Raw genomic sequence first — 26,997 nt, 5'->3', positions numbered from 1 at the left:
CAGGGCTACAGAAATCCCAGAGAAAGCTGACGGGAGGACGACAAGAAGGCTGCTGGATTAGGTGGTATTTAGGCTGGGCCTTGAAAGAGGGCTGGGATTTGCATGGAGGGAAGAAAAGAGGCAAACTCAATAGAACCAGCTGCTACAGGCCTCAGGTGAGAGGGTGCAGCTGTGAGGAGGCTTCCAGATGGCCGCCAGGACCATACCAGGGAAGCAGGTCAGGGGGAAGAAGTCCCAAGAGGGAGGCTGCCTGGCTGCCCCCATGGAAGGCCTGTGAAGTAGAGAAGATGGCCACTAGTCTGGGCAAGCCACAATGGTCAATGATTCGCGTTTGCCTCCTGACAGTCGCCTCAAGGTAACCATCCGTGAGGTGTGTGTTTCACCTCCCAGCAGATGTCATTGTGGAAGGCCTCCTCTCGTTTGGCACGTTTCAGTTCCACACAGAGCCAGTTCCCATGGCTTACACAGCCTCTTCTAAAAATTCTTCTCTTCAGTTAATCGGTCAAGAGTTACCGTTGACCCTCGCTCAGTAGCTTCCTTGCCTTCTCATCCACCCAAGTGAAGGTGCGATCTCTTGGGCCTTTGGAAAGGTCTTCGCTCCTGAAATACTTCAGGGCAGCCACGGCCATTGCATGGGTGGCCCCAACGCCTGGAACCTCACCATTCTCACACTGACTACCTGACATTAGGTCAAGCTTCCCTAGGCTCAGGCACCTACTAGACTCCTCTTATTATAAATATACGGTGATGCAGCCATATTATCTCACCAGAATTCGGCAGAGCATTGTTACCATTATTCCCATTGTGCTGAGGAAGCAAAGGCCAGGACCACTTAGCTAGTTAGAAGTGGATCTGGAGCTAGAACCCAGCTTTTCTGATGCCAGGACCTTGGTTCTTTGTCCTGCATCTTGCTTCCCCTGGAGGTGTTTTTCAGGGAGCCTGCCATTACCATTGGTTCATCTTTTCATTCATGTATTCAACCAGCGCCTACTCTGTGCTTGTCCTGCATGTAGTAAGCCTGTGGTCATTAGAGCCTCTCCAAGTGTGGGTCAGGGGGGAACTCATGAGCGCTCGCGAGTCTGCCTGCGGAATGAACATCTGTCCCTGGAGAACTTGGCTCACTCATCCCTCCAACCTCATGACAGTGTAATTTGTGACATAATTCCAAAACCTGTTCACCTTTCTGCAGATTTGTTTGTTCGCCATATACTTAAATTTACGTCATCCAGTCTTAAGGAATGGTAGGGTATCGGGCAGCTTTGAACAGAAGTGCATTTGTTGTAAACACTTTTTTCCTTTATGTTAGTTTTTTTTATTATTTTCTTAACATTTTGTTTACTTTTTTAATATAATTTATTGTCAAATTGGTTTCCATACACAGCCAGTGCTCATCCCAACAGGTGCCCTCCTCAATGCTCATCACCCACTTTCCCCTCTCCCTCACCTCCATCAATCTTCAGTTTGTTCTCAGTATTTAAGAGTTTCTTATGGTTTGCCTCCCTCCCTCTCTGTAACTTTTTTCCCCCTTCCCCTCCCCCATGGTCTTCTGTTAAGTTTCTCCACATTAGTGAAAATATACGGTATCTGTCTTTCTCTGCCTGACTTATTTCACTTAGCATAATATCCTCCAATTCCATCCACATTGCTGCAAATGGTCAGATTTCATTCTTCCTCATTGCCAAGTAGTATTCCATTAAATATATAAATCACATCTTCTTTATCCATTCGTCAGTTGATGGCCATTTAGGCTCTTTCCATAATTTGGCTATGAAAGTGCTGCTATAAACATTGGGGTACAAGTGCCCCTATGCATCAACACTCCTGTACCCCTTGCGTAAATTCCTAGCAATGCTATTGCTGGGTCATAGGTAGATCTATTTTTAATTTTTTGAGGAACCTCCACACTGTTTTCCAGAGCAGCTGCACAGTTTGCATTCCCACCAACAGTTTAAGAAGATTCCCGTTTCTCCACATCCTCTCCAGCATCTATAGTCTCCTGATTTGTTCATTTTACCCACTCTGAGCAGCATGAGGTGGTATCTCATTGTGGCTTTGATTTGTATTTCTCTAATGATGAGTGACATTGATCATCTTTTCGTGTTTCTGTTTGCCATCTGTATGTCTTCTTTGGAGAAGTGTCTATTCATGTTTTCTGCCCATTTCTTCACTGGATTATTTGTTTTTCGGGTGTGGAGTTTGGCGAGTTCTTTATAAAGAACTCACATTTTATTGATCTCTGAGACAGAGTTTGAGTAGGGGAGGGGCAGAGAGGCAGGGAGACACAGAATCCGAAGCAGACTCCAGACTATGAACTGTCAGAACAGAGCCTGACGCGGGGCTCAAACCCATGAACCATGAGATCATGACCTGAGCCAGAGTCGGACGCTTAACTGACTGAGCCATACAGGCACCCCATGTTAGTTGTTTTTTTTTTTTTAATTAAACCCATCAGCTTATATATTTGGGAATCTGTGGCATTCTCTTTCTGCTACCCTGAACGCACTAACTTAAAACTGGTCCTGTCGTAAGATGCTGTTTCATATATTGCAATTTTTCCTTTTAAATTGTAAAAAGAGATCTTTTTCTATTTTCCCTTCTGATTTTTAATGATTTCGCACACAAACGTACCCACATAATAAAAGGAAAAACCCAGAATACATTATTGTGCTCCATAATGGAGATACAGTTTTGTATTGTGTCTTTTGAAGGTTATACTTAAAAGCAGTGAAGTGATTCTGAGGAAACTGAGCACCATTTTCTTCTGTTTATGGAAATTTCCTACAATCCTCTTTCCCCTTTGCTTTCTCAGGCCCAGCACACCCACGACGCCATCACAGAGGCCGCCCAGCTCATGAAGGAGGCTGTTGATGACATCATGGTGACACTGAATGAAGCAGCTAGCGAAGTGGGGCTGGTGGGAGGCATGGTCGATGCCATTGCAGAGGCCATGAGCAAGGTAGGCCTGGGCATCCACGTGTTCACCTTCACCCCTTGACCCCATCTCCTCCTCAGTTTCCCTCAGACGTGATCCCCAAGTGCTTTTCTCTAAGGAGTGGTCGGTCAAAGTGGATATCAGTGAGTCTCCTCTTGAGGGTTCTGATAAATGTATACATTTTCTATCCTCTGTCCACCATAGTATTCATCCCTTATTATTCCTTCATTACTTTTTTAAGCCACTCTCACCCTGTCTTTCAGTTTTATGCAGGGGAAAGAAAATGGAGATGGAGAAGGTATCACTGGCTCCTTCACTTATAAAATGGAAATAATTATTTACCTCCCCTGTTGACCTCACAGAGATGTCGTGGGGAACAAACAGCAAAGTGAAATAGTGAAGTGATTCCCAAGCGCTAGTCTTTGGAATGGCTACTTAGGAATCACAGGGAGCACGTTCCAAGACCCTACCCTAGCCATAATCAGTTGGAATCTCTGTGGGGTTGAGCCTAGGAATCTCTCTCTATATATTTTTTAATGTTTATTTAATTTTGAGAGAGAGACAGAGCATGAGCAGGGGAGGGGCAGAGAGAGAGGGAGACACAGAATCTGAAATAGGCTCCAGGCTCTGAGTTGTCAGCACGGATCCCGATGTGGGGCTTAAACCCACAAACCATGAGATCATGACCTGATTTGAAGTCTGGCGCTTAACTGACTGAGCCACCCAGGTGCCCCAGAATCTCTGTATTTTTTAAATCTCCCCATGGTTTTGGTATCTACAAATGCAGAAACCACTGAAGTAGTATGTGTGAAAGCCTGTAGTGAACTCTTGTGGGCAACAGGCATAGGAGATAATGTGAGAATTATTTCTCCTGCAGTGACCCCTCCATTGACTTGGATCAGTAGAGAAGTAAGACTGGAGAGTGTCTCCTGCTCTTTCCCCAAGGAATCCTTCACTCGTCTTAGCAGTTTGATAGTCATTAAAATTAACAATTGTTCGCCAACATCTATTTGCCATTCTGGGATAGCACAGCCAAGAACTTGAGATTTTGTCTGTGTTTTGAAATGTCCATTGTCAGACTGTGAGTACATTATTACAGTTTTTCAGGATAATAAGTGGTCTTTAATTGCTAATTTAGAGATGATTGGTTGGTTCATATCTCCATAAAGAGGTGATAGCCCGAAGCTGTAATTAGGATAATTCTCCTTAAACATCACAATCCAGGCTGAGATGCTGGGGCTCCTTCAGAGACCTCAGGCGTGCCTTGTCAGAGCCCTCCAGTAATTTCTGCTGTGGGCTTCTCGTGCCTCAAATATGGACAGTTTGGCATAAAATGAGTGAAGTTCCCCTCTTTCTAAAGGCCTTTGGGTAAGTCTCCATGGGTTTGTTTGGCTTCCAGGAGTCAGAACACCAGAACTTTCAAAGTAAGCCATGTGCCTACCAAGGTTATTAAATAATGGAGCTCAGGTCTTCTCAATACAAATTAGAAATTCAATGATAACCTTTTTCTTCCTAGGAGAAGGCATTTTTCAGAATCACCTCAATGATGGGGAAGTGTTCCACCAATCCCTGGAATATGGAAGTCAGATTCTTGAAGTCTTTTTTTTTTGATAGCCTTTGAGCCTTACCATATTGTGACGGCTTTTCAGCAAAGAAAGCAGCTCTTGTACTGGCTGCTGTCAGTCGTTTGACAGCTGCTCTCTCACTCAGCCCAGGGCACACTTGATTCTCTCTGAAGGACTGGGGAGAGAAGTCCGGTGTGAACTGATAGCAATAATTAGGAACTGCTAATGACACGACCCACAGAGGCCGGGAACAAAGGGGTTTTTTTCCTCAGTTCCACAGGGTATACAAGTAGGGTTTTATTGGTACCCCTACACTTGGACCTACCCAGACCTGCCAGCCAAAGCCCAGTGAACCACCTAGTGCCTCTTCCCCATTCTCCTTTCGATCAGCTCACCCCAAACTGCCCATCGCTGCACAGTTTGGGCTAAGTGATATTCCAGAGCCTTTCAACCCCTAAGCATTGAAGTATTAGGATTGGCACACGTTCTTAGTTCTGGTTATTTGGTTACGTTATTGATACACTGTTAGCATCATTGTCTGAACTTCTTAAAGCCATTGAGTGACTGGCGGAAAAAACCAACGTGCGCCCAAAGTTGATTCTAACGTGGACACAGTTTACACCACTTTTGGTGCTTCTGCTGTGGAGGTTCTTTTTGGAATTCTCTCTCCATGTCTAAGCACCAGAAGGTTTGGGTTAATATGAAGTAATCAACTTTCTGGTCTACCTCGGATAAAGAACTCAAGCCCTCTGAACCTCCATTTCCTCATTCAATGAGGTTAGTGGCCCTCGGCCTTGGGACTCTTGTCACCCACTGCCTTTTCTTTGTTTGAGTTTTTGTTTGGGTTATTAGATGGTGGTGGTGGTGGTGGTTTATTCTTTTTGATCAGGGATGGAGATGAAAACAAAAAAACCTGCTCTCTGCATCACTACTGTTTCCTGCAAGAAAGGTCATGTTAACATCCCCCTCAAAAAAAGTAGGAAGGCTATAATTAAAATCTCAGAGTAAAGGAAAGTTCTTTAAAGAAATCCGGAATCCAAAAATTCTGCTCCTTTGATCTTAACTGTGTCACTGTCCTCAGATTGGTAAGTTTGCCACGGTAGCCTGAAGCCCCTGTGTTCCCAGCTGCCCTCCAGCTCCAGCATCCTGATGTGTTTGTAGTTAGGCCACATTTCGTATGAAGTCTCCCAGCACATTGCTGGACACTTAGAAGATGCCCAGTCAGTCTCTACAGAGAGAAGGAATCCACGACTCAGTCCTCATTTGACCAACAGGGTCCCCATAGTGCATTGGAGACTTAGACAGCAGCTCTATCCTTGGCAAGGAAGCCTAGACAAATCCACCCTGGGGTTTGTGCTGAGGCTTTGATGGCAATTATATTCCCGAACTGTGCGGCCACATCACACATAGGCTGTAGTGATACGCCCCCTGGTCTCTGCCCAGACTTCAGACTGTCTGTCATTGCCTACCCCAGACCCCACGTTTTCCCCATGATTTCAAGGTTCTTCATCAGACAGACCAGCTTCATCCCCATGCTCTCAACAGCCCCTCTTCTGTTCACTATACTCCCTCTACCTGTATTCGTTTCTCTTTCCTCTACGTCCTTACCTGGAATACCATTCTGCAGTCAGTGGCGACAGTATCAATGATGATGGTGGCAGACATGGGTTGCCTTTCTCATCGTCATAGTGCTCATTGACATCATCATCATCTTCTTCATTATCCTGGTCATCATCTCTTCCTTCATCTCACTTGATGTGCCCTACAACAGCCTGGCGCTAGGAAGTCTCCACTGAAGGACCTGAGACTCAGAGTATAAGCGACCAGCTTGAGGCCCCCTCACAAGCCCTGGAACCAGGGCTTCTGAACCAGTATGCCCCCAACCCTTCAAGGGACAGAGTCACTGTCCCACTTGTTCCACCTCTTCCCCCCACAGTGATGTCTGCCATTTGTCAATTCCTGTTGCTTTCAGTCAGATGAGCAGCAAGTTGTTCCTAATGCTTCCAATTCCTGGTCTTCCCCAACCTAGATCAGAAGTGAGAGTTCGAGGGTGTACACTCTGTGGGCTACACCAGTCCTAGGGAAGCCATTCAGGACGTAGATTCTGCCTCCTCTCCTGAGTCATCTTCTGTCATTCTGTGCTTCCCTAGAAGTGTCTGGCTCATGCCCACTGCCATATGCTTGAACTCTAACCCTGCTTCTTGGAACATCTTCCCCACCTTTTGTGTGTGGCAGACTCCTCCCCTGGTAACAGTTGGCAGAAATGTCCTTCCTCTGGAGTGCCCTCCCTCTCCTCTCAGACAAGGCTTGGGACCTCCTTGCCTGTGTACCCCAAGTGCCATCTTGGCACTTCTGTTAAAGCCCTTATCGCCAAAGCTGAGGGATGCTGTTGACTCTAAGCCAAAGAAATTCTGTGGGCGTCTCCATTTTCAAAGTTCTGATTCTAATAAAATACAGTCCACCCTTCAACTGTCCTCTCCTGACATGTGGGTGCTTATTTCTCTCCTCTGTAGCTGGATGAAGGCACTCCTCCAGAACCAAAGGGAACATTTGTCGACTATCAGACGACTGTGGTTAAATACTCCAAAGCCATTGCGGTAACAGCTCAGGAAATGGTAAGAGGAAAAGAGCTGCCCCACCCACCGTTGGTTGCCCTGTTGTCCTCCACTACCACCACTGAGTCATCAAATCAGGGTCTGTGTTGGAGAGAGATGACTCCGTGTTTCTCGTTCCTTATGGGCCCCAGCTCTGTGCTTTATCTGTGATCTCTCCGGCTGCCTATGGTCTAGACGCCCCAGTCTGCGGGAGCTCTGATTTCATGGAAAAGCTGCAAGAGGGAATTACAGATGATTGAGACTTGGGCATGAGGACAGGGGAGCAAAGGAGGGAGAGAAAATGAGAAGGAAGTTGGAGGTAAGGGGAAAGAAAGAAATCCTATCCGCCTCGCCAAGGACTGGATGTGTTTTATCAAGTTACAGTATAAGAGAAGACACATGGGGGTAGTGCAGATTGTCTAATGGAATCAAGCTACAGTATGTGGACAATAAGATATGCTAGTCTGTCAGGCACAATGAAACAGCATGGGTCTGTAAAATCAATTTCCCAGACAACAGAAGGCATGTAACCTTTGGAGGTAATTTTCAATTTTTCTTTTTTCTTAGAATGTATTGCCATCAGAATTGTATTAGATGCATCTTTAGATAAAAATGGCATTGAGAGACAGTGAATGCTATCTTGGTATGCTAAAAAATAACACAAAAGATGACAAATGGTGTCCTCAAAAATACATAGTACGTAGTAAGAAAGCTCCTCTTAACCTCTGAAGGCTCAGAGGTCACAGAATAAAATTTTGGAAGACGCCTCTCTGCTGCTGCCACATGAGCCTGAGTTGAGAGAGGGGGTGGCTTCCCAGCTCGAGGGACTGAGCCCGGGCCTGGCTCCTGCCCCACCAGACCCAGCACCTCTGGATGGTTTTGTCATGTAGTCTTACGTCCACTAGAGGTTGAGCTTGGACCACAAAGGCTTCCCCGGCTGCTGCTACTCCTTCTTAGAAACACTGTGATTGTGCCAAGCTCATTGGTACTTAAAAGGATTTGGGATGGGAGGGGGAACAGGAGCAGTGCCTGTCTCGGCGACTAAAAGAGCTGGAGTCAGGCCCATGCTGGTTCTGCTCAGGGCGCTCCAGGGCGGGGCACAGGTCGCATCGGGCGGCCCTCCTGTGCCAAGTTCTCTGAGCAGAGAGCACAGCGCAGCAAGAGATGAAGGTATTTTGAGTGGCCTCATGGTGTTTTCTGGAACCTCTCACAGGTTAGGTTCTCAGCAGGCCCATCCTGATCCTTGATGTGCATGCTCTTGAGGAGCCCCGCCTGGGATGGCATGTCTGCTCCTAGGCTGGCTGGCCTGGACCCTGAGTTGGCAAGGGTCCGCTTCGTCATGCCAGGTTGCCCGGGATCCAGGGCTCACACAAAGCACCCTCCCTCTCGCAGGGTGTTTAGCGTGTGTGTTCCTTGGGAGCCCACACCTATGCCAGAAAGCCTGTGATGTTTCCTGGTACACCTGCGTTAGATGGCTACATGTTCCCATCCAGCCTCCGTGAACATGGAGCCATTTAAAACATTTTTTAAAGCCCTTTGAAGCCAAGGTCTTCTAATGCCACCGAGAGAGAGGAGAGGGTAGGGCAGGAGCAAAGCCTTTTAAGAGAATGAGGATATCTTCCCGGGTGGCAGTTAAAACTGCTGTTGTGACAACCAACAGGCATTTTGTTGGAGGAAAAGGAAAAGCTATAAACCACTGTGTTAGCCTTGTAGGGTAAACTTAAGTAAGTTTTTCTATGAAGCAGGAGGAAAATCCTGAATATCCCGATAATGAAAAGGCAGAGCTCGACCGTTTAGGCTACAGTATACTCTTTTTTAAGTTTATTTATTTTTGAGAGACAGCACAAGTGGGGGAGGGGCAGAGAGCGAGAGAATCCCAAGCAGACTCTGCCCAGTGCGGGGCTTGAACTCACAAAAACCAAGAGACGTGACCTGAGCCGAAACCAAGAGTCAGACGCTTAACTGGCTGAGCCACCCAGGTGCTCTAGAGTGTACTCTTAACTAAATTTATGGCTGAAACCTTATTCTTTGGCACAAATTTACTACAAAGCTATATTCTCTTTGAATATCGTCCTCCCAGACATCCGGCTCGCCCATCCCTCCTCAGTCATGATTTCCTTAACAGCCCTGTCCTCATGCCCTCTTGCCCGTGTGGGACCTGCTTCTGGGTTCCCAGAGACCAGGTCAGCTCTCTGCAGAAGCATGTGACCAGGGATGTGCACTGCATGGGGCCCGTGCCCCCCGTGTTTCCCTGGGGAACTCTCCTGCCGACCTGCAGGGCCGGCCGGGCCAGGGGCTGCCACGCTCACCTCCCGGAGTGGACGCCCGTGAGGGCCCGGCCTCCACGCTGCACAGCCGGGGCCTAGCATGTCGCCCACTGGCCTGGCCAGGGCCTGCTGGCCTGAGAGGGGCCCTGGCCTGTTGTGCACGTCGCAGCATGGGCTTCGCTTGAATTGCCCTCTCCGGTGCCCAGCCCCCCACGCAAGTCAAGAGCTTAAAAGTGAACGAACCCCTTTGGCTTCCAGTGATATTAACACGTGGTTCTCATGCTTTTCTCTGTATGTGTATGTGTGTTTGTGTCTTGCTTGTTTTCTTTTTCCAGATGACTAAGTCGGTTACTAACCCGGAGGAGTTGGGAGGACTGGCTTCACAAATGACCAGTGACTATGGGCACCTGGCTCTCCAGGGCCAGATGGCAGCAGCCACGGCGGAACCAGAGGAGGTCTGCCATCATAAGCCCCTGTTTTAAGAAGCACATGCACACTGGTACCCACGCCCGGGGATGCTCTATAGCGTAGCTCCACCCTAGAAGATTCCAGCCTGATAGCCGAAACCAGGCTTAGTTTGCACTACTCTCCTGCCGGCCCTCCAGGTCCAGATCCAGTAGGCCCGGGCTGTGCTCAGAGCTCACTGTCCTTTCTGATGCCAACAGGCTGAGAGCTGGGTCCATCTGGGGATGCGGGTTCTCAGACAGACGGCCTCTGCTGAGAGTGTTCGGCCAGCTCACCTCCCTTCCAGCCCATCGCCTGGCTCCCAGGGCAGAACACATGCTGCCATCATCCCCGTGCTTAGCACATCCCCTGCAATTATTTTCCTGTTTCTAAAGGCTCACAGAGATGTTGGAAGAACCAAGTATGGGAGTTAACTGCCTCTGATTAAGGGCTGGGTAGCCTGCTTTTGTGTAACAAAGTCTTGTCCAAATATGGTTGGTGGCTTTCTAAGATCTACCCCCCATTATCTCCTTTGGACCCCTCTGTATTACCTACCTGCCTTCCCTAAACGCACTTTCCTTAGTGGCCAAACACAGACTTTGCCTTAGAATGCCTGCACCTGTAAGATTCTGAATTTGGTGAGAGGTTGGTCCCAAGGGCCACTTTCTAAGAACCTGCTTTCATCTCTGATACCCCAAGTAATCGGGTGGTCCTCTGGGAAACAAACAAGCCGGTGGGGGCTTCACATGCCTGAATGCTGCACCCATACCAGTGTTAGCACACAGAAGGTGCCCCTCCCCGAGCGACCGCCCGGCTCCTTAGAGACTGAAAGCTCAGTCTGGAATAAAGAATAGTGGAGTCGATTATAGGGACACTGGGAAGATGAAGGTAACTACATACTGTGGGAGTTAGCATAGCCATTTATGAAGCACAGATCCTGTATATGATATTCCTAAATGAAGCGTGCTGTCAGGATGGAAGGCTGTGACTGATCTACCTTTCTCTTTGTGGTGACAGCCCGTGTCCCCAGGTTACTTGGTGTCATTTCTCCTAGGAGTCCCTTCTAAGTATGTCTTTACAAAGACTCCCAGAGATAATACAGGAATGACCCAAAACAAAATCACTTGCTAACATATGTTGTAACAACGCATGTAAATAGGAATATCATATGTATGTACTTGCATACATATATATCTAGCATGGGATGATGTAAGTTTCTAACAGTGCCTGCATTTTGAGATTTTAGTATGGTTGAGTATTAAGGCTGCAGCATGAATAATTCTGTTTGTAATGAGTCTGTTAAGTTACTACCAAGAAAGAAAAATCATCAGACCTCCCCACCTTGACCCCAGTCAGGATTCTGTTGATTCTTTACACAGTCCTGTTATTTTTTTTAATTCTTTTTTAATGTTTATTTTTTGAGAGACAGCACAGGCAAGGGAGAATCAGAGAGAGGGGGAGACCCAGAATCTGAAGCCAGCTCCAGGCTCTGAGCTGTCAGCACAGAGCCCGACACAGGGCTGAAACCCACGAACAGTGAGATCATGACCTGAAGTCGATGCTTAACCGACTGAGCCACACAGGTGGCCCCTGCCCAATCTTTTTTTTTTTTTTTTTAAATAGGCTCCCTGTGTTAGTAAGATCATCTGGACTCCTATAACTCGTTTGATTTTACTCGTGCTTTTGAATTTCCTGAATAAATGTAAGGGAACTTGAGTTACAGAAAGGAACAGTTTGGACAGAAGGAAGCAATGTTAGGCTTTGTGGGACTGAAACACTAGCAGGCTGTGGGGAAGGTTCGGATCTCTGTTTGCAGAAATCTTTAAAGACGGAATCTACATTTGTCTGGTTGGTTCAGATGTTGACCTGCCTGAGTTACTGAGTGAAGAGCCCATGATCTGTGGAGACCTTTCCACATCTGAGTTCTTCGCAGCTACCCGGCCCATGTGTGAAACAAGCAGGTTTTCTTACTGCAACCCAGAGCATGAAGCAAAATACAAAATAATGCCAGAGCAGCTGGGAAAGAAAAGGTATCGTTAAAAGCACAACACAGAATGACTTTAGTTCCTGGCCCTGCGTTTGTAGCAGCTGACGTTTTCATTAACGTTCTCCCTTTTCACCATTGCATCTTGAGTTATATTTTACATTCCAGACACAAGAGCAGTGTGACCTGAAGCAAAAGGGGGCAGAGAGAATATAAAATTACCAGTGGCTTGCTCAGGAAAATTCTTTGTGTGCATTTGCCAGACAGATATTTAGGGGAAAACTGAGAAGGTTGGGAGATCCCTAAAGCAATGTAGTTTTGTTGTTTTTTTTCCAAGACTGTGGAATTAGTTTTATATCCAAGAGGGCCCCACATCACAGCATGTGAAAGTATTTATACCCAGGGCAAATGCGAAGCCAGTCCCCCGGCCGCAGTCCTGTAGGCTGTGCCGAGTCAGCGCTTTGGGCTTTCCCGGAATGTGACCGTTCGCGGACAGGTCCCAATTCTGCCCTCTGAACATCCAGCAGGAGCTTTATCTGCTGCCGCTTCCATGGGAAACGCAACCCCTGTTAACATCACCGTGAAAACTACTTTCTTCAGAAAAACTAAAACCCTCAGGCAACTTCACGATCTGAGATCACTGCTCTCCTTAAAAAAGGAAATGTAGATCCTGTGAGCCCCAAGTCCTGAATATAAATGCCGGGGGAAGGCTCTAGTGACTACAGCTTTGTCTCTGGAGAAAACTCTGCTGGGACCATCTGTAATACTGCCTGTCTCCAAAGCCGGCGGGAACGTTCGTCAAGAGCCTGTGGCAAGAACCACAGCCTTTTCCCAAAAAATGAGACGAGTGTCTGCTCTAGAATTCTCTAAAACTTTCCACTCCAGGACACGGTTTCTATAGGTGGGAAGTGATTCTTTGCTTCTGTTGTACACTTTTGATTTCTCCTTTTAAGGAGAAATTTGTAAAGCCTGTCATGATAGCCATTTGTTGCCTCTTCAGTGTTCCCAAGCTCTCCCAGGCAGTTATGTGACCTGATTTCAGATGTGATGGTTTTGGAAGCCTGAGAAAAATCTGTACGTTTTGTTTAGTTTTATGTAGTAAAGAAGATGATCAGTATTTCTGAGACCCTCCTCCACTTGAAATTTGATCCAAAATTTCATAAAGGCCAGACTTCCAATTTCCCCCAAGGCATAAAACCAGGAGACGATGCCCATTTTATTTGGGCAAGAAGGGAATTGAAGGCTTTTCTTGCCGTTCGAGTAATGCTTTGACTAAAGTTGCCAACTTAAAACCCCAAGTTGGATGTCTCTGAGCAATATTCCTTGATAACACACCCTGGTGATAAGGCAGATCACCCTGGGGACTGGTCCTGTTTGCTGAGAATTGCAGTGTTGCCTTGACAAGTTAACGTTTTTAAATCCCTTATCTTTTTGAATACAGTCTTCAAAAAACACATTCCCTTTCTCGGATGTTCCTCCAGCAGTACAGGATGTTCTGGGACACTGCAGTAGAGTATGTTGCTTCTGTCATCCCCTTTTACGTAAACGCCTGCTCTGACTGTCCCACGTAGAAAAGAATACGATGAGAGGCGTTCATCAGGTCCATACCACACGTCACACCCATGACGGCTGCGGCCTCATTTACCGTCACAACTGCACAGTCCTTTGTTCTTCCCCATTTCACAGGTTAGCTGACGTTCAGGGAGCTCACATTGTCCAAGACCACATAGCTACAGGAGTTAGTGTGGAAGCCACTTGAAATAACTTTTTGGAATAAGTGAAGTTTCAAGTAAGTACATAATGCATGGAAATGCCGGGATTCAAACCCAGGGCATCACAGCCTTTGCTCTTTGCCCCTCACCGAGCTTTCTCTTATCACAACAGTGAACATTCACGTGGCACTTTCTACTTGGAGATGTTTTCACACACATATCTTTGACTTGGTGGCGTGTCAGCCCCGGGAAGTAGGGCAGCTTCTGTCCCATTTCACAGGTGAGGGACCAGAGGCCTGGGAGGTTAGCTGGCTTGCCCAGGGAGTTGATGTCCATGAGAGGGCCGGCCAGAAGCAGGGTCCATGGGCCTTTCTGCTGCCCATGCTGCCCTCATGGGCCAAGGGCCAGGAGTGGGGCTGGCATCCTGGGACGCCTCCCTTTCTTGTAGCGTTCAGCCCTCGGCCTGTGGACGTGCGCAAACCCTATTTCAGCATGTCCTTTGTGACCCTCCGTCCTCCTGCATACTGTCCACATAGGGCCGTGCGGCCAAGTACATAGGAGGATTGCATGGCAACCAAGAAGGCAGTCATGTGACCTGGCACAGACGTGATACCCAGACTGAGGGCTGGATTGGCCAGGAACCCCACGGGCTTGTACACCTGTGGCCTTATTTTAGGCGCATCCTTTTGCTTTCTGGTGCTGGTCTTCATCGGGGCTTCCTAACTGGAATCTCATCGCTAATGATCAGTGTCCCAGCTCCACAGTCATCTTTACAGGATCCTTTGCTACGTGCACGATGTCCCCCTCCAAGGAAGAGGCTGAGCGTCGGGACGTTGGAGTGCTTTTCATAGCATGGCCTCTTGCAGGGGTGCAGAGGGAGCATGCGAGTGTCCTGCCCGCCCATAGGTTTCAGGCTCGACACAGTGCGGGAGCAGGTCCCTTCTCCCTCATACCCCGAGGGTGATTTGAGAGTGATTTAAGAGACCTCTGCTGGTCCTGGTGCCCACCACTGTGCAGACCGGAAGCTCAGGCGTGGTTCCAAGGAGAGAGTAGGAGCAGAGCACGGAGAACGTTCTTTCTGGGCCTGGTCCTTCCTAGCACCGAGGTCACCCACCTCACTCTTAAGAGCTCTGACCCCGGGAGGCGCTTTGAAAGTCCTGCATGTTTGACTCAAGGCTCACTTTTTAAACATAACTCAGCTATTTTTAAAACTACTGGGAAAATCTGTGTGTATTTTTGAACATACTCTGGGCCAAATGGTAACCCATTGGGGGCCACCAGCGCCTTACCATGGGCTGCTGGGTGGCTTGTGCAGATGTCAGGCTGAGGCAAGTCTCTGCCTGCTATGGTTTAGGGGAATACGGGGAAAATCGCTCCTGTTTGCCTTATGCACAAAACAGGATTTTCTCAACACTGCAGCCAAATCAAAATACAGAAATGAGTTGGTGGCCAAGGCTATCTATATCTGGCCTTCAGAGTCTGACATTTAAACTTTGGCTCATTTAGCCTTATTGTTGACTTTTTATTGAGTCAGAGATAGAAGTTCCTATAGGAAAGGTATAGTTAATAACAGATGATATCAATTTTACATGTTGACTTTCCATGAGAGGTTTGGGTGGGGGGTAGGGGGCAGAGGGTGGCTCTGATCACTTCTCTTCACAGTCTGCACAGTCTCTTCATCTGTCATTGAGGTCTGACTAGCGAAGTCGTTTTTATTTTGAAATCATATGTTTCTTCCTCCATTTGTGCTTTCCCAGCAGCACCTGTCATTTAGAGCTCTGTAGGCATCCTTGACACAGAGCTCTTGCCTATGGATTAGTGCTGAGCCTCAAGTGTTTCTGGTTAAAGTACACGGATCTGAAAAAGCCTCGAGAGCCAGGCTGAGTTTTCAGCTTTCATGGGGCATCTTCCTACTTCAGCTGGGCTTCATGTTCAAACCAACAGCAAACAGCTACATTTCAGGGGTATTTCTGCTGAGTGGGTTGAATCGGACTGGAGATGGTCCAAAAGAAACCCGGCCTGCCTGATCGTGAAGCTTTCGCAGCATCCCCAAAAGAGCCGAAGTTCCACTTTCTGGATCAGGACAATTTTCTATTAAATGGATTTAAACATGCTTTCAGCCTTAAAAGGTTAAGGGAATTACCTATCTTCCCAAAAGCATTATGTGTTTCAATAACAGAGTTAACATTTGCAGCCCCCCTTGACTGCCCAAAGCCCCCCTTCCTAATAGGACGATGCTGGAAGATAGCACCCAGGTGGTCCAGATCTCCCAGCTTTTACTCGAGACACCAGAGGTCTTAGTAGCTATTCTTGGTAGAATAGCTGGAAGGAGAAGCCACGGCTTGTTGCTATCGTGGAGTCTTGGAAATAATGCTTGTTCACGAGAGCTTACGGTTTTTTGTTTTTAGTTGCTTACTTCGGCTGGAGGGCAGATTATTTATGGCAGCTGTATTGATCAGACCCAAATGAAAATTGATGTGAAATCGCCAGAGGAATGCACACTTTGGGCGGTGGAATTTATTACCCTATAAAGAGACAGCTGGCAGCTTATCCATAGTGGAGCTCGTTTGGGTTCTTTTAGGCCAAGTACCTTTTATAATCACATGACCCAGAGGTCACTAAAAGAATGCGTGCCTGCTGAGCCTTTAGCTCTGAAAATATACCTTTTTAAGGAAACCTCAACCTTGCCTGATAGGCAGCCTGGGCCCAGTGTGGATATAGCTGAGGAAGGGGGCGTTCTGATTGGAAACATACCGATGTTGCAAGAATCTGCAAGCTTTATGCTTCTTACTAAAGCTGTATATTTTGAACTTCTAATTATTTTTTAGGACTGTTGTGTGGAATAAATGAAAGCAAATGCAATACCTGCTTAGAAGAGGCCCTGACACACAGTAGGGGCTCAATAAGTGCTTGAATGGCTAATAATTACCCCCACAGAGTTCATCTAATGAACATCCATATCAGGTGGCTCAGATATAAGTTGGCAGTTCACTGGAAAAGGTAACAAATATCAGAAAGCCATTAAGCTAGCAGGATGAGGTGTAGGCCTGCTTCCTGGGGACCGTGGGCATTTTACAGTCTCTAAAAGGGGAAGTAAAATCAATGAAATTCCATACTCCACCAAGCACAGACTCCTAACAGCAATGGAATTTTCCTAGCCAGGCTCCCATAGGATGTAGGAGAAATTTTCCACGTAGGGGAGACCTCGATGGCAGAATCCCTCATGCTTCTCTTTCCCCACCCCTGGCTTGCCTCCGCAGATCGGCTTCCAGATTCGCACACGTGTGCAGGACCTGGGCCACGGCTGCATCTTCCTGGTGCAGAAGGCGGGGGCCCTCCAGGTGTGCCCCACGGACAGCTACACCAAGAGGGAGCTCATCGAGTGTGCCCGTGCAGTCACAGAGAAGGTAAGGAGCAGCCCTCAGGTCAGACACGGCCACGGTCACCCACACCCGCCCTCGATGGCCCACTGTGACCAGTGACATAAGCGGGATGCTATGCCAAAAAGGATCCAGTCAGGTCTGGTCTTCCCCCTCATGCAGGGATTCCCCAGGGATGGGGCACATAAGGGGGCCAGGGTAATCCATAGCCCTGAGAAATTCCGAACATGGGACGTACTGTCCCATGAAAGTCAGGGCCCCAGCAGTGCACCTCCTTGATGGGTTTTCTTGTAGGTAGACTGGACAGACCACATCACAGTCACGTGAGTACCAGGAGCCTCCTTTTGACACTCGTCCCCTGGGTTTCCTTCTCAGGGAGGCTCCCAGGTGCTGGGGACTCAGTAAGAAGGGCCTGAAGCTCTCTTCGGGTTACCTCCTTCCTCCCAGAAGAGACTGAGGTGTGCAAGGGTTGAGCACCGCACCCAAAGTCGCACTGCACCTTGGTTGAAAGAGCAGGATCCTGCGTGATCTTTTTAGAGTCTAGCAGCGGCTGTTTGTGGAGAGAACCCCATGGTGTAGCGAGTGGGGCTCCAGGGTCTCAGCTAAGTTTTCTCACCTTTCTGAGCCTCTGTACCCTCACCTGCAGAATGAGCACAGAGAAATACATTTCCTGGCCCATAGGGTTGTGAAAATGAAATGCGGTGATGAGCGTGAAGGTGCTTGCTTGGCATCGCGCCAGACACACAACCCAACGTGTCACAGATACTTGCTGTCCTCTGTAAGCTGCCTTCCGACACCCTCCTCCCACGAAATTTACCCTGCTCGACAAAGCCGGTTCTCTGCATCCCTTCGTTCCCGTGGCTCCTTGATGGCCCCAAAGTACACTCCTCTTCTGCTTTGCTCATTTCTTAAGAGTCCTTTTTCAGGACAGCTGTTTTGCAGGCCGAAGCATCTATACTTTGCTGGCTTCTCCCTCTCCTTCTCTTGGGTCCCCAGGACACAGAGCTCTGCACTGTTGAGCAGCCTGGCCACAGGACCCAAGGGCCGGGTGGGGGACCCCTCACCTGGCAGCTGCCGGTACAGATGCTTTTCTGTACAGGGCTGCCAGCCGAAGCCAAGCAACGCCTGGCCGTCTCCTGCAGCCCACAGGACTACCCAGGCCTCCTCGGACTCCACAGGATGAGGAAATAAATCTCTCAGCCGGAGGAAGGCATTCTCCCTCCTTTCAAAGCCCTGCCTTGTTGTCGAAGTTACTCTGGCCGGGTTCCCTTGTTGAAGACCTTGGAACTGGCACATGAAGGCGGGGAGGCAGAGGTCCAAGCAACATGATCTTCCTGAGCTGTTCTCTGTCTTACTGCTTCTCCCAGCAGAGGGTCCCTGCCACCTCCTGCCCGGAGGAGGCTCAGAGTCAGAGGATCAGCTGTTCAGACTAAACCAGCCTTTTTGGTGCTTTCTTGCTATGTACTCTGGCCCCCCATCTCCACCTGGTGTGTCTTTCTTATATGTCCTGGTTGTGTCTGTAACTTCCCACCAGCCGCAAAAGGCGTCACTTGCTCGTCTTCATGTCCTTGTCCCCTAGGAACTAGTAGCTGCTCAATAAACTCACACAGCTTTTGTAGCAGGCGGGACACTGTTTCCAGACTCTTTAAATCTGGCTGAGAACGTCCCTCTCGTTCTCATGATCACTCGTCTTGGCCTTTGTCACCTGTCCTCAGAGAGTTCTTTCTGGAAACTAGATGCTTGATTCTCAGGCCATCTCTCTTCCTGGTGGGACATAGTGGCATTTAACTCCAGGAAGGAGAATCAGGCAAAGGAGGAAGAGAAGCTTTTCCTTGTGGGCTAGTCTTGGGATGTGGCCGGTGCTCAGGAAGTGGGCCCTCTGCCCCGCATGCTGGGTTGTGTCCAACACCTCTCCTAAGATGTGAGCAGTGCAGAAGGAAGAGAGCATACGAGCTCTGTGCCTCTCAGTGTTGCTATAACTCCTCTGTCCCGGTCATTGTATTTTTAGAAAATGCATTCACGAAACTTTGCAGACTCTTCTATGAGCCAGCCATAGTCAAGGGTGGTGCATGTGTGGGCACAGAGAGATTAATACGACAGCTCCAGACTGTCTCTCAACTCAGAGCCTCCGGTCACTGGACGCGTGCTGTTTTAACCTGTGCTGAATGAGCTGCCCCGAGGCCAGGGACAGCATGCTCGTGTCTCTGGACGACGACAGCTGAGACTTTGAGCTGGCTTCTGCAGGATGAGCAAGTTAGTGGCTGGAGAATGGGGAGGGGAGCACAGGAGGCAGGGGGCAGACCCACTGCATGAGAGGCGGGGGAAGTGAGGAGCTGGCCGACGTGGCAAGAATGTGGCAGGAAGCCACAGAAGTGGAACTGGTCTGGTCGTGGGAGGAACTCAGCTTCCCTTGACAGCAGGGGAGAATTGTACGCAAGGGTGTGGGGTTAGCTTTGTGTTATAGGAAAGTGTGTCTAGGAATAGCGAGGGTTTTCTAGAAGGGGTGATGGGTGGCAGGTGGCAGTGAAGGGTTTCTGACTTGAAAGGCACTGGAGGGAACACAGCCAACTTGCTGGACTCTCAGGTCACTGGAATTATTACTTAGTGACAGGTGATAGCTCAAGGGAGTGTTGGGGTGGAGAAGTGACGCACGCAGGTCTGCTCTGGGCTCTAGCCTCAGTGGAGTCGACCATGAAGAATTTCTCATCGATAGGCAGCCAGAGGAAGGAATACTGAGTGTTAGCAGAAGGCTGTTCTACAGAAAACCTTATCAGAGCAGGGCACAAATGATCACACCTTTCACAGGAGCCTAAACTTCTTTCTGGTTCCACAAACGTAATCCTATTAAAAGTATCTCCCTGCTGATCACCTAGTATGTGATCATGTGTCATGCTAGACAGTTTACATACGTCCTCCCTCCTTATTCCTCCCAACAAGCCTTATAGGCAAGAAATAATATCCCCATTTTACAGATGAGGAAACCAAGGTCAAACAGCTTGCCCAAAGTTGTTTAGCCAGCCGGGGTACCTGGGTGGCTCCGTCAGTTGAGCGTCCAACTTTGGATCAGGTCATGATCTCAAGGTCTGTGAGTTCAAGCCCCACGTTGGGCTCTGTGCTGACAGCTCAGAGCCTGGAGCCTGCTTCGGATTCTGTGTCTCCCTCTCTCTCTCTGCCCCTCCCCCACTCATGCTCTGTCTCTGTCTCTCTCTCTCTCTCTCTCTCTGTCAAAAATAAAGAAACATTTAAAAAAAAAGTTGTGGGGCACCTGGGTGGCTCAGTCGGTTAAGTGTCCGACTTCAGCTCAGGTCATGATCTCACGGTCCGTGAGTTCGAGCCCCGCGTCGGGCTCTGTGCTGACAGCTCAGAGCCTGGAGCCTGTTTCGGATTCTGTGTCTCCCTCTCTCTCTCTGACCCTCCCCCGTTCATGCTCTGTCTCTCTCTGTCTCAAAAATAAACATTAAAAAAAAAAAAAGTTGTTTAGCCAGTGAATGATATTCACTGGTATTCAGCCTGTGATGTTGACACCAAAACTGTGTTGTTAACCCATCAGCTGCGTTGAGTCCCAGAGAGGAAATTAAGTGTTTTTGTATTGTACTTTTCTCCCCCTGGTTTTGAGATGCAATTGACAAAGGCACTAAGTTTAGGCTGTACTGGATGATGATTTATCTGTCTTGTGTATTATAAAATGATTACCACAAGAAGTTTAGTTACAGTACACCATCTCATGTAGATAAGAAATGTGTATATATATTTCCTGGTGGTAAGATCTCTTAAGATTTACTCTTAACCCTGCTGTATAAGATGGATGAACCCTACATCCCTAGTACTTATTTTGTAACTGGAAGTTTATGCCTTTTAACCACCTTTGTTCAAAACACAACTTCATTCCCACCAGGAATCTGATCCCTTTTTCTGTGAGGTTGGTTGGTTGGGTTTTGTTTTGTTTTAATTTGTATTCAATGCGTGCAAACAAACAAAAAACTTCACCCATTTCTCCTAACTCCCATCCCCTGCCTCTGGCAACTACCAATCTGTTCTCTGTCTCTGCGAGCTTGCCTTTTTTTTTTTTAATGTTTTTTTTATTTTTGAGAGAGAGAGAGGGAGGGAGGGAGGGAGGGAGGGGCAGAGTGAGAGAGAGGGAGACACAAAATCTGAAACAGGCTCCAGGCTCTGAGCTGTCAGCAGAGAGTCCAACACGGGGCTTGAACCAACACACCGGACCATGAGATCATGCCCTGAGCGAAAGTCAGACATTTAACCAAATGAGCCACCCAGGCACCCCTTGGCTTTTTAAATTCTATTTTAGGGGCGCCTGGGTGGCGCAGTTGGTTAAGCGTCCGACTTCAGCCAGGTCACGATCTCACGGTCCGTGAGTTCGAGCCCCGCGTCGGGCTCTGGGCTGACAGCTCAGAGCCTGGAGCCCGTTTCCGATTCTGTGTCTCCCTCTCTCTCTGCCCCTCCCCCGTTCATGCTCTGTCTCTCTCTGTCCCAAAAATAAATAAACGTTGAAAAAAAAAATTTAAATTCTATTTTAGGTTCCACATATGAGAGATCAAATGGCATTTCTTTCTCAGACTTATTTCACTTAGACCTTCGAGCTCTATCCATGTTGTCGCAAACGGCAAGATTTTATTCTTTTTCTGGCTGAATAACATCCCACTGGATGATAGGTTCCATATTTTCTTTATCCATTCGTCCGTCAGTGGATATTTAGGTTGTTTCCAATGCTTGGCTACTGTAAATAATGCTGCAGTGAACCTGGAGGTACATATCTTTTTGAGTTAGAATTTTTGTTTTCTTCAGATACATACCCAGAAGCGAAATTGCTGGATTATGTGATAGTTCTATTTGTAATATTTTGAGGAAACTCCCTGCTGTTTGCCCTAGTGGCTACACCAATTTACATTCCCACCAGTACTGCAAGAGGGCCCCCTTTTCTCAACATTCTCACCAACACTTGTTCTTTCTTGTCTTTTTGATAATAGCCATGCCAGCAGGTGCGAGATGGTATCTCATAGTGGTTTTGATTTTCCTGATAGGTAATGACTTTGAGCATCTTGTCATGTACCTGTGGCCCATCTGTTTGTCTTCTTTGGGAAAATGTCCATTCAGATCTTTAGCTCATTTTTATTATTAGATTGTTCTTCTGCTATTGAGTTGTATGTTTTATTTACATATCTTAGGCATTAAACCCTTATCACATATGTGATTTGCAAATGCTTTATTCAGTAGGCTGCTTTTTATTTTGCTGATGGTTTCTTTGCTGTGCAGAAGCTTTTTAGTTTTCTGTAGTCTCACTTGTTCATTTTTGCTTTTGTTGTTTCATTTTTGATATCAGATTCTAAAGTTCATCACCAGGACTTATGTCAAGAAGCTTACTGCCTACGTTTTCTTTAGGAGTTTCATGGTTTTCTTTCTTACATTCAAGTATTTAATCCTTTTTAATTTTTGTGTATGCTGTATGACAGTGGTCCAATTTAAATTTTTTGCATGTAGCTGTCCAATTTTCCCAACATCATTTATTCAAGAGACTGTTCGTTCTCCATTGTATGTTCTTGGCTCCTTTGTCGTAAATTAATTGACTGTATGCTTGGGTTTATTCTTTGACTGCCTGTTCCTTTGATCCATGTGTCTGTTTTTATGCCAGTACCATAATGTTTTGACTACTGCAACTTTGAAGTATAGTTTTAAATCAGGGAGTATGATACTTCCAACTTTGTTCTTCTTTCTCAAGATTGCTTTGTCCATTCAGGGTCATTTGTGGCTCTGTAGAAATTTTAGGATTGTTTGTTGTATTTCTGTGAAAAATGCCATTGGAATTTGAATAGGGATTGTGTTGAATCTGTAGATAGCTTTGGCTGGTATGGACATTTTAACATTGATTATTCCAATCTGTGAACATGGAGAATCTTTCCATTTATTTGTGCCTTCTTCAACTTCTTTCTTTAATGTCTTCTTCAACTTCTTTCTTTAACGTCTTGTAGTTTTTCTATACACAGGTGTCTGACCTCCTTGGTTAAATGTATTCCTAGGTCTTGTATTCTTCTCAATGCGGTTGTATAAATGGGATTGTTTTCTTAATTTCTCTCTGATGGTTCCATATGAGGGAAATATAACAGATTTTTCTGTATTGTTTTTGTATCCTGTAACTTTACTGAATTCATTGATGACTTCTGACAGTTTTAGATGGAGTCTTGAGGGTTTTCTTTATACAATATGTCATCTGCACATAGTGACGGTTTGACTTTTTCCTTTCCAGTTTGGATTCCTTTTATTTCTCTGAATTGCCTGATTGCTTTGGCTAGGGCTTCCAATATTCCATTGAATAAAAATGGCAAGTGTGGGGATCTTTATCTTGTTCCTAATCTTAGAAGAGAAGCTCTGAGCTTTTCACTATTGAGAATGATGTTAGCTGTGGGATTATCATGTGGGCTTTATTATGTTCAGGTACATACCCTCTATACCTACTTTGTTGAGAGTTTTTATTATCAAGGGGTATTGAATTTTGTCCGATGCTTTTTCTATATCTATTGAGATGATCAAAAGGTTTTTATCCTTTGTTGGGGTACCACATGGACCGATTTGTGGATGTTGAATCATCCTTGCCTCCCTGGAGTAAATCCCACTTGATCATGGTGTATGATCCTTTTAACATTTTGAATTCAGTTCACTATATTTTGTTGAGTTTTGCATCTATGTTCATCAGGCATATTGGCCTGCAATTTTCTTTTCTTGTGGCATCCTTGTCTGGCTTTGGTATCAGGGTAATTTTGGCTTTATAAAGCGAGTTTGGAAGAATTCCCTCCTTTTCTGTTTTTTGAGTTGTTTTTTTTTTTTTTTTCAGTGATGTTTGAGTCTGAAAATCTTTGGGTTACATCTTTTTTATTTCCCTGTTCCCCCTGGCATTCTCTCTGTACCTACAGGTGTCCTTGGTGTTGTCAGCTCTCCAGGCTGGGAACAAGGGGACCCAGGCATGTATCACCGCTGCCACTGCCGTGTCTGGGATTATCGCCGACCTGGACACCACCATCATGTTTGCGACTGCAGGGACCCTGAATGCAGAGAACAACGAGACCTTTGCAGACCACAGGTATGGGAGGGGAGGTCGTCCCGGGGGCTTCTGGATCTGGAGAGGTTCAGGCTGGCCTGATGGATGTTAGAGACTGCTCAGAAGCCAGAAATGCGGTTATCCATGTTGATTTCAATAAGGTGCTCAAGGGGAGAAAGTGAACCACATAATCAAAACAAGCCCTTCCTGCCAACTGTAAACGTGTAGCCATGTTCCAGCTTTGTGCCTTTCACAGCCTGAACCCAGCCTGCTCTGGCAGAGGACAGCTTTTTGATCTTCTACTTGCCAAGCTGAAAAGATGTGCCTCTCATTTGCTCCCACCCCCCATGGGAGTGGCCAGGACAGCCACATTTAGCTCTTACATAAATGGGGAGTGGGGCTCTGAGCCTCCTGTCTCTCCCAGACTGGCTCTTTAGGCCCTGCTCCTGGAGGCTGGTGCGGGGGTCTCCACTTGCTCTTAGAGAACCACCCCCCTCCCCAGTAGCCTTGCCACACGTCTGTCACCTTTCTTCCTCTCTCTTCAGTCCCAGGGCTGGGCTAGGGAGGAGATTGCCAATGCTGTCACCCATTCCAGGACCCAGCTGACCTCTCACTGAGCTACAGGGTTGGGGGCCAAACTGGCGGGCCTGAGTCTTTCGTGGACGTTTACTATTAATCGACTAGGTGGATACTAGGCTGACTTTGCTCTCCTCTCCCAATTTTCCTACACAGAAAATGAGTACCCCTGATAAGGGAGGGGAAACACATCACCTCTCTTTTTCAAAGCCCTGTAACAAAAAGCCCCGTATGAAGGGTTTCTTTGCTTCCTAATTGCTGGTAGCCAAACTTTGCCCTTTGTCTGTCCCCGTCTCCTCTGCCCTCCCCCCTTTCTCAGGGAGAACATTCTGAAGACAGCCAAGGCCTTGGTGGAGGACACGAAACTGCTGGTGTCAGGGGCTGCGTCCACCCCAGACAAGCTGGCCCAGGCAGCCCAGTCGTCGGCAGCCACCATCACCCAGCTCGCTGAAGTGGTCAAGCTGGGGGCCGCCAGCCTCGGCTCTAATGACCCTGAGACGCAGGTATGGGTGGGCCTCGGGGGGCGGGTCAGTCACCCTCATGTTCCCATAAACACTGCGCCGCAGACCGCGGAAGAGGCCCAGGGCGAAATAGGAACTTCTGCAGTAACCAGTAGGTGCGCGAGTATGTCTGTTGCTTTGGGGTCTGCTAGGAGGCATTTATCCTGGCAGGACGGTGGCACAGACTGTGATGGCAGCCACGAGGGTAGAGATGACTGGTGAGGGATTGAGCACAGTGACCCCTTGGGTATATGGGAGAGGGAAAGGGCGGGATGAGTGAGTGGATGGTGGCTCCCTGGGGAGACAGCCGGCATGGACGGGGAGACAAAGGCGGGTTCGGCGTGGGACCGTGCTAGACACACGTGCAGGTGGAACTAGAGAGGGGGCATAAGCCTGCAGAGTTAAGGGCATGTGGATTCAGGGGTGTTGCCATACAGACAATGGCTACAGCCATAGGAGAGGAAGAGCATGGGGCGAGAGAAAAAGGGGGGTTCAAGGCAGAGCTGAGGAAGCCACCATTTAAGACCGTGGTAAGGAGAAAGGGATGCCCAGAGAGATTGAGGAGCAGCAGCAGCTGCTAGGAGGAAAGCCAGGGGTCCTGATGCTAAGAGCGGGCATGTTTCATTCCACCGGAGGCACGGCTGAGTTGTCGAGAAGGTGAGGGTCTGAGAGCTGGCCACTGGCCCTCGTGCCACGGAGGGCCATTTGTGTGGAGTGGCCCGGTGAGGGAAAGGAAGGAAGCCAGCATGTATGGACACCCCTTGAGAAGTCTGGCTCTGGAGGGACGGGGAGGGACGAGCTCTGGGCTGGGAAGGGCTCTCTGCTCCTGCAACCACGCTTTGATTTAGCGCCGTCTGCCCGCTCCTTCATCCTCAGCCTGGTGGTCCAGGTGAGGGACAGCACCCACAGTTCGCTAACCTCGGAGAGCCAAGTACCCACCACCGCTCCAGCGCAAGGTGGATACTCAGCAAATGTCTCCTTAGCTGTTACGGAACCAGTAGCCAACCAGGGCCACCAGTAATGGACTCTACCCGTTCCCAAGGGCAGAACCGAAAACCCCTCTGCTCCATCCCAGCACCATCAGATGGCAAACACCTCCGTGTTCACTGCTTAAACCACTCTCAGTTAGCTCGTCTATTTGGTCCACGTGGACAAAACTGGATTGGAAGCCGCCTACCATCCAGTGCCCCTGTTGACGACAGCTACTGTTGTGGTTAACACAAGGCCGTCAGCTTTGCTCGCATGTGACCATGACCCTTCCCTGCCCGACATCCTCCAGTGGAGCAGAGCTCCATGAGGAAACATTCCACGTGTGGCCATTTCGCTCCTCCTGCTGGATTTCTCTCTGATAACATCTGAGCTCCGATTGGCTGCCCCTTGGAATTTGAAGCATTCACAGAAATGCCTACCTGTGGTATTGTTCTTACCCAGTGGAGGAAGGAAAAGCTTGAAAACGCTCAGTGAGGTTGGAATCCACACTCTCCGAGCCTGGCTCAGCCTTAGGAAGAGTGAACTGGCTGGGGAGCATTTAAGTCTTTGAACACACGGAAATGTATCGAATTATTTAGTCTTCACTCCCAAATGGTCTAGTAGATGTCCTAGAGCCCCAACTGCTAATGAGATCTCTAGTGGAAAATATCCTTTCAGAAAAATGTGCCTACTCACCAGTCAGATGCCCAGTGACCAGGGATGGGACGGTGCATGCTGGGTGTTAACAGCACACTTTGCTCGCTGTCCCTTGTTCTTCCCTGGCTGCCCCTCCCCGCTGTGGTGACCAGAATCAGTGTGAGTGAGGTCCACACCCGTCAGCCCTTCCTCAGGAGCTGATCCCCTTCTGCCCCTTGGTTTCAGAGGTTGCCAGAGGCTCCATGTACCCTGAGGGTAAGAAGGCACGGGATGGAGCCTGAAAGGTGGGAGGGGAAGAGGCACAGTGTCACTGTGCTCCCCAGCCATCTGGGACACTAGAGTTTCTGATGTGTTCTCATGTATGTTACG

At 48.0% G+C, this 26,997-nt stretch overlaps 1 protein-coding gene across 1 annotated transcript in view; it reads left to right on the top strand.

Annotated features, from left to right (window-relative positions):
* TLN2 (talin 2) overlaps positions 1–26,997 on the top strand; it is a 199,780-nt gene that overhangs the window by 132,396 nt on the left and 40,387 nt on the right. The window contains exons 40-45 of the mRNA XM_047075024.1: positions 2,810–2,956; positions 7,011–7,112; positions 9,694–9,813; positions 16,759–16,905; positions 23,802–23,968; positions 24,822–25,005. Coding sequence (XP_046930980.1) covers positions 2,810–2,956; positions 7,011–7,112; positions 9,694–9,813; positions 16,759–16,905; positions 23,802–23,968; positions 24,822–25,005 — 867 coding nt within the window. The remainder of the gene's footprint in view (positions 1–2,809; positions 2,957–7,010; positions 7,113–9,693; positions 9,814–16,758; positions 16,906–23,801; positions 23,969–24,821; positions 25,006–26,997) is intronic.

This window comes from Lynx rufus, unplaced genomic scaffold (genome assembly GCF_022079265.1).
Source record: "Lynx rufus isolate CCGP_SWC_20201006 ecotype Redwood Valley unplaced genomic scaffold, mLynRuf1.p SCAF_13, whole genome shotgun sequence".
NCBI classification, from domain to species: Eukaryota; Metazoa; Chordata; class Mammalia; order Carnivora; family Felidae; genus Lynx; species Lynx rufus.
The sequence above is the reverse complement of the archived record's forward strand: the minus strand, read 5'-3'. Positions and strand labels throughout refer to the sequence as shown.